This window comes from Netta rufina (genome assembly GCF_964035555.1).
Source record: "Netta rufina genome assembly, chromosome: 5".
Lineage (NCBI taxonomy): Eukaryota > Metazoa > Chordata > Aves > Anseriformes > Anatidae > Netta > Netta rufina.
The window spans coordinates 46083097-46090332 of NC_140128.1; the positions used below are offsets into that span (position 1 = coordinate 46083097).

A 7236-nucleotide genomic window follows, 5' to 3' on the forward strand; every position below is an offset into this window, starting at 1 on the left:
ATGCATGAGGAGAGTCTGAGGGCACTGGGCCTCTTCAGCCTGGAGGAGAGGAGGCTGAGGGGGGACCTCATCGTGGTCTACAACTTCCTCATGAGGGGGAGTGGAGGGGCAGGCAGTGACCTATTCTCCTTAATCACCAGTGATAGGACCCGCGGGAATGGTGTCAAGCTGAGGCAGGGGAGGTTTAGGCTGGACATCAGGAAGAGGTTCTTCACCGAGAGGGGGGTCAATCACTGGAACAGGCTCCCAAGGGAAGCAGTCACGGCACCAGGCCTGTCGGAGTTTAAGAAGTGCATGGACTGTGCATTTACTCACGTGGTCTAAGATTTTGGGTAGACCTGTGTGGTGGCAGGAGTTGGACTCAATGACCCTTATGGGTCCCTTCCAACTCGGGATATTCTCTGATTCTATCATTCTACATTATCCTGCCAGGGAGAGTGTGCAGCTCTGGGGCCAAAGGAAGGCCCCGGAGCTGGGCCGTGGGCTCTTCCCCGTCCTTTCTGCGTGCCCAGAGCCATGGGGATGTGCCTGAGGGCCCAGCTCTGCCCTGCGGCCCCACGGGATGGACGATGGATGCGGGAGAGAGAGAGACACAGAATGGTGCAAAGAGTGAAGTTCCAAGCACTTGGGGGCTTTAATTGGAAAGAGCGCTGCGCAGGGAAAGGCCATGCTGAAAAACTTCACAAGGAGCCTGGCGTGACGTTGGGCCACGGGTGCGGGCGGGCCGATGGAGCCGTTTCTGCAGCGTGGTGAGGGCTGGGCAGGGACGGGTGCCCCCCATGGGCAGGGCCAGCCCTCCCTGGGGCCGGAGCCCCCTCCTGCAGCCGTGTCCCCAGGGCCTCCTCACGGCGCTGTCCCCAGGGTGCCCATGTCAACGTCGTCATAGCCCGTGTCCCCGCGGGGCTGCGCCGGGGCGTCCCCGCCGTGGGGAGCGGGGGGCTCCTCCGGCACGGCCGCAGCATCGTCGTAGCCATCCGGGGGGCCGTGCCCGGGCTGGGCCGGGGGGGCTGCGCCAAGCGAGGAGGGGCCGGGGCTGAGGACGCAGCCTCAAGGGCTGTTTGCCCTCACCTCCCCAGCACCACTGCTCGGTCATAGCCCCTCTCCTTGGGTCCTCTGTGCCTTGCAGTCCCTACTGATTGCCCCTTGCCCTACCTGGGGCCTCTCTGGGGTTGCTCTCCTCCTCATCACCATCCCAGTTGTCGTCCTGCAGCTTCATGCCCGAGCCTGTGGACAGGGAACCTGCAGTGGAGAAGGAGCTGCTGAGTGTTGGGCCAGGGATGGGGACAGCCCCAGGCCCTGGGGACAACCGTGCTCCCACCTGTGTGGCTGGGCACCTCCTGGTACTCGGGCATCAGGCTGTAATCCAGCTCCTCGTACACGGCCTCAGCGCCGACATCTGTGGCTTTCACGGGGTCTGTAAGGAAGTACTCGCTGCAACGGCATGCCCCACTGTTCCCCACAGCCCCATGGAGACTCCGAAAGGGGCACCAGGGGAACCCCCAAGGCAGTGCCCACCTCGGCGTTGCAGCCGTGCGCGGTGTGCCTGCACAGCCAGGGCTGCCAGGGCCAGGCCCAGCAACGTCCCCAGGAGCACGCACAGGACCGTGGGCACCGGCACGCTCCCCGACACTGCTGTGAGTGGGGCAACGCTGCTGCTGCTGGCACCTGCAGGGATGGCGAGGGGCAGCGTGAGGCCGGGATCCGCACGGCAGCAGGGGCAGGGGGCAGGGGGCAGGGGGCAGGGGGCAGGGGGCAGTGGGCATGGGCAGAGCCAGCTGGGCAAGCACCCCCGTGCCGGCAGCTGCTACCTGCAGTGCTGGTGGCCCCGCTCGTGTCCTCGGTGTCCTCGTCACAGGCGATGTGGGCGACCCCCTCGGGGCCGCAGGACTGCAGGTGCCAGGGCGCCGAGGGGCAGCGCCAGAGCGAGGGGGCCCCCTCCTGGCATCGCACCCAGCCCAGCCAGGCGGGGACCGAGCCCTGTGCGGGGACGGCCGCCAGCCTCCCCCCGGTGCCACAGCCCAGCTGGCGGCAGACAACGGCAGCTGTGGCGGGGCTGGTGTCGTTGGCGCACACGCGGCCCCACGTCCCCTCGCGCAGCACCTCCAGGTGCCCGCTGCAGCTGCTGCTGCCCCCCGCCAGACGCAGCAGCCCTGCAACAACAGGGGACGGGGGGGTCGCGGCACCGTTGGGACAGGTGGGGCAGCGCGCACCCCACGGGCAGCGGGGCCTGCTCCCCACCCAGCTCAGGGATCACAGTGCTCACCTGAGCACACGGCACCGGCACCGCCGCCCCGGCGGCAGCCGCGCCGTGCCGGGGCTGGGCAGGCCCAGAGAGCCGCCTCCGTCCCCGAGCAGCCCCCGGCACCCGGCCACAGCGTCCCCACGCCGGGCCCGAAGCGCTCCGAGCCGGGCGCCTCCAGGGCCCGCCCGCAGCCCAGCTGGCGGCACACGACGTCGGCATCTGGCAGGTCCCAGGCGTCCTGGCAGACGGTGCCCCACGTGCCCTCGCTGTACACCTCCACCCTGCCGGCGCAGCGCCCGGGGCCGCCCGCCAGCCTCAGCCGCCGGCTGCCTGCACGGGAGGGCCAGGATGGGGCTGGGGGCGCCCGCTGGGCACCCGCGGCCCTTCCCGGCGCACTCACCTGAGCAGGCGACGGCCGCCTCTGGGGGGCTGTGGCCGGGCGCTGCGGCAGGCCCCGAGGCGTTGCACTGCGCCAGGAGCTCCTCGGTGCCAGCACAGCGCAGCTCCTGCAGCTCCACGGGGCCCGAGCTGGCGGCCGGCACAGCGTAGACCTTCTCTGGCACACCGCAGCCCAGCTGCCGGCACGCCACGGAGGCAGCTCGGTCGTCCCCCGGCCCCGCAGCCACGCGGGCCCAGGCCCCGGGGCTCGTGGCCACCTCCAGCCGCCCGTCGCACCGGCTCTCCCCGTCCAGCAGCCGCAGGGGCTCAGCGGCGCCTGCAAGAGCCCGGCCGTGCCGTGGGGACGGGCGCTGCTCCCCGCCTGCCACGGGTCCCCGCGGCCCCTGCACCCACCTGAGCAGTTGACGGCGGCGGCATGGCCAGGGGGGCAGGCGGGCTCCCCCAGCAGCGCCACGGGGCACTCGCCCGGGTGCCGCTCGCTCCCGCTGCAGCTCAGGGCATCGCGCCGCAGCGGCCCCGTCGCCGTGCCCGTCCCGAAATGGCCTCCTGGGGGCAGGGAGGCGGCGGGGCCGCAGCCCAGGTGGCGGCACAGGACGTGGGCGTCGCGCAGGTCCCAGGCGCTGGCACACAGCGCTCCCCACGTCCCCTGCGCCTCCACCTCCACCCGCCCGGCGCAGCCCGAGCCGCCATCCGCCAAACGGAAACCGGTGTAGGCTGCGGCGCAGAGAGGGCGCTGGGGGGATGGCAGGGCAGGGTCCCCCCGGGGCACCCCGCGCTGCAAGGGGCTGCCCCGGCCCCCCGGACAGCGGCCCCAGCACTTACGTGAGCAGACGATAGCAGCGGGGCCAGCACAGGCCTGGCCGTGGGTCGGCCGCCGGGCGCAGCTGGCCAGGAGTGGCTCGCTGCCGTTGCACTCAAAGGCGCCGTCCCAGAGCGGCCCCGTTGCTGCCCCAAAATGGCCGGCAGCGGGGACGGCCACTGCCGTGCCGCAGCCCAGCTCCCTGCACACCACCTGGGCGGCCTTGAGGTCCACGTGGCCGTGGCAGACGGTGGCCCAGGCCCGGCCCTGCCGCACCTCCAGCCGCCCCGAGCAGGCGCCGTCCCCTCCGGCCAGACGGGAGAACCCTGCCGCGAGAGGAGGGCTCCTGGGGGGATGCGGACGAGGGGGCTCCCTGCAGCACCGCATGTCCCCAGCACTCACCTTGGCACACCACAGCAGTATCATAGACATGAGGGCCATGGTATGGTCCCCAGCCTTGAATCTTGCAGTCCCAGAGGGTCTTCTCAGTCCCACTACAGTTGACAAAGACCAAGCTGATAGAACCTTCTGCTAGTCCAAAGCGAGAGCTGTGGTAGGCGCCAACAGCTGAGCCGCAGCCCATCTGCTGGCACACCACCTCGGCGTCCTCCATGTCCCAGGCATTATCCGCCACCGTGCCCCAGCGTCCCCGCAGCTTCACTTCCACTCTCCCCTCACACGGTCCCCTGCCAGCCGCCAGCCGCAGCTCCAGCGCCTCTGCACCGGGTACAGGACTCAGTCCTGGACTTGTAATCCTGACCCAGCATCCCCAGCACCACCACCGCGACTCACCTGTGCAGGTTACCCCCACGTCCCACTCATGACCACAGAAGTGGTTGCCCCAGCCAAAGTGAGGGCAGTTCTCCAAGGTAGCTTCTGTCCCAAGGCAGAAGATTGGGTGCAGCCAGATGCGTCCCTTGCCCTGCCCAAACGGGGCGTACGGGGATGCCCGGGCCACCGCGCCACAGCCCAGCTGCCGGCACACCACGCTAGCACCCTGGTGGTCCCAGTCGAAGTCGTAGCTGCAGACGGAGCCCCACTCGCCCTCGTGCTTCACCTCCACGCGGCCGGCGCAGCGCCCGCCACCATCCACCAGCCGCAGCTCCCCGCTGCCTGCAGGCAACCCCAGGGACCTTGCTGAGCCTGGGGGATGCCTGCCCCACAGCTGCTCCCTGCCCCACCACTTATCCACAGCCAGACCCTGGACCACGGCCAGCCCCACCACTCACCCCCGCAGAGCTGCACGCAGAGGAGCAGCCCCAGTGCCCTGGCAGGCACCATCCTGCCCCCAGTGCCAGACGCAGCCCCGCGCCGGGGAGGGGGATATATAGGCAGCCCCCGCTGGCAGGAGCCAATGGGGGCAGCCGAGGCACCTTGTGAGCCGCTATCAGGAGGGTTATCTGCTGCCTGCCGGGGCCCAGCCTCCAATAACCTGCTCCGTGCCCAAATATGAGACTCGGCTCCGCTTCTGGCGTCACGCACCCCCCCGCCTCCCTGCTGGGGCTCAGCACCCAAATGTCCCCGAGGGGAACCAGCCTGCCTGGCTCCTGTGTCCCCCTGAGCTGGGGTTGGGGCTGTGCCCGAGGAGAGCAGGTCCCCATGGGGACAGGGTTATCCCCAGCATGGGGTCCTCCCTCAGAACATGGCCTCCCTCAGCACCCCAGTACTCAGTCTGTGTCGGGGGTCCTTGACCCACCTGGAAGAAGCCCAGGGGTCACTGCGCAGAATCAGATTCCCGTGTTGGCCTCAATACGTGCAGGAGGGACATCTCCGGCTCCTGCAGTGGCTGGTGGCACAGGGCACAAAGGGGGCAGATTCCCCTTCTCAGGAACCTGCTTGCAGCTCTCACTGCACGCAGCTGCTGGGGCACCTGTGCTGCTGCCGATAGCATCGTGGCTTTGAGCAGCAGCGGGGATGCTGCCAACGGGCTCAGAGCTGAGGTTTCAGCCTCAGGGCACCAAGCTGCAGCACCGTCCATGGGGGGAATGTGTCACATGCACAGGTTCCTGTCCGACACCAGGGACAGCTTGTGGCCTGGGCATCACCCAGAAAGACCCCAAAGAGACCACATGTGCCTCTGGACCCGGGGACAGAAAGAAGGAGCCCTAAAGTGGGAGGAGGAGGAGGAGGCAGCCTGACCCTAGCAGCAGGCACAGGGGTACCCACAGAACGTAGCTTGGTGCTGGGGGGTCTCGCTGCTGTGGGGCCAGCACAGAAGCCCCCAGCTGTAGAAGGGGCCAGCAGCAGGGGCCCAGCCCTCCCTGCCCGTGTCCCTGTGTGCAGCCCGGTGCTGGGGCAGGAGGAAGTGTGTGCCGGGTGTGCAGGCGCCTCACAGTAGCGCAGCCCTGATCGCAGCCCTGTCCGTCCGCAGGGCCGGGACACAGGGCATTCCTCTTCTGGCACAGCGTGCCAGAGCAGCGCTTCTCTCCACCCCAGCTCCTCCAGCTTCTCGCATTCTGCCCCGGGCAGCTCCAGCACCAGGCAGCCGTGAGCAGGCACAGGGCTGGGCCCAAGCAGCAGTGCCAGGCCCCGCTCCACACAACACCGGCCCTTTCATATCATCTGGGTTTTTGTTTTGTTTTATGTCTGTTTATTTTCTCAGTTCTCTGCCCCATCCCACTTGGGCAGGGCAGGGGAGCCACTGAAGGGCTCTGTGGTACTCAGCTGCTGCTGGGTTAAACGACAGCAACCTGTGCCAACTCAAGCAGCTGTGCTGGAAATTACCAATCACAACCATCATCTGAGAAAAGGAAGAAACAAAACCCATAAGAAACAGCTCACTACTGGCTTTGTAACCACTACCTATCTTGAGGCCTAGCAGGCTCCTGTCCAGTTCTGGAAGGACAAGGACGGGCGACTGCTGTTGCCTCTTTTGCTGGGACAGGTTTTGCTTTCAGAAGCTACTCGCAGTGCACTAATGAGAAAGGCAGAGCTGTGAGGAGCATTTTCGAAGGCTGCTTTCTGTATTAGGGCGTATGATCTGATAGGCAGGGTGCTTCCCCAGAGCGAAGTCAGTGCTTAAACAGATTAACTGCAGCTATTTGATGTTGCTTGTACCTGCTGTCGCTGGGGCAGGGACTCCTGTTTTCTCTTACTGACTCCTATGCAGAAGCCTGCAATGCTCCAGCAGCAGCAAAGCGACCATCCTAAAGGCAGCAGCTCATGAATGTTACAAGCTGCCAGCCTTTGCCTCCAGGCCCTGGTTGCGTGTGCGCCCTGCTCTGGGTGCTGGGGAGAATGAAAGAGTGGCTTGGGTTGGAGGGGATGTTAAAGATCATCTAACTCCAACCCCCTGCCATAGGCAGGGATGCCACCCACTATGTCAGGTTGGCCAAGGCCCCCTGCAGCGTTACATTGAACACCTCCAGGAATGGGGTATCCTCAGCTTCTCCTGGCAACCTGTTCCAGTGCCTCACTACCCTTACAGGGAAGAAGTTCCTCCTGATGGCTAACCTAAATCTATCCGCTTTTAGTTTAAAACCATTCCCACTTGTTCCAGACATTTCCTACCTGAGTAAAGAGTTCTTTTCCATCTGTTTTATAAGACCCCTTTAAAAATACCAAAAGGCCACAAGAAGGTCTGCCCGGAGCCTTCTCTTCTCCAGGCTGAACAGCCCCAGCTCTCTCAGCCTTTCTTCATGGGAGAGCTGCTCCAGCCCTCTGATCACCTTTGCAGCCCTCCCCTGGACTCGCGACAACAGGTCTGCATCTTTCTTGTGCTGGGGGCCGTGATCCAGGACGCAGGACTCCCGGTGGGTCCTCACAAGGGCAGAGCAGAGGGGGACAATCACCTCCC

General features: G+C 66.3%; 1 protein-coding gene across 1 annotated transcript; it reads right to left on the reverse strand.

The window, feature by feature from the left end:
* Positions 1–843: 843 nt before the first annotated feature.
* LOC311210186 (antigen WC1.1-like) lies at positions 844–4721 on the reverse strand (the record flags this gene model as incomplete). The annotated part of the gene is made up of 12 exons (XM_084287976.1): positions 844–1007; positions 1153–1239; positions 1319–1414; positions 1516–1665; positions 1809–2150; positions 2264–2568; positions 2639–2957; positions 3035–3355; positions 3464–3766; positions 3843–4157; positions 4233–4549; positions 4666–4721. 12 exons carry the CDS (start codon positions 4719–4721, stop codon positions 844–846), a joined length of 2775 nt encoding a protein of 924 aa, XP_084144102.1.
* Positions 4722–7236: the final 2515 nt, after the last annotated feature.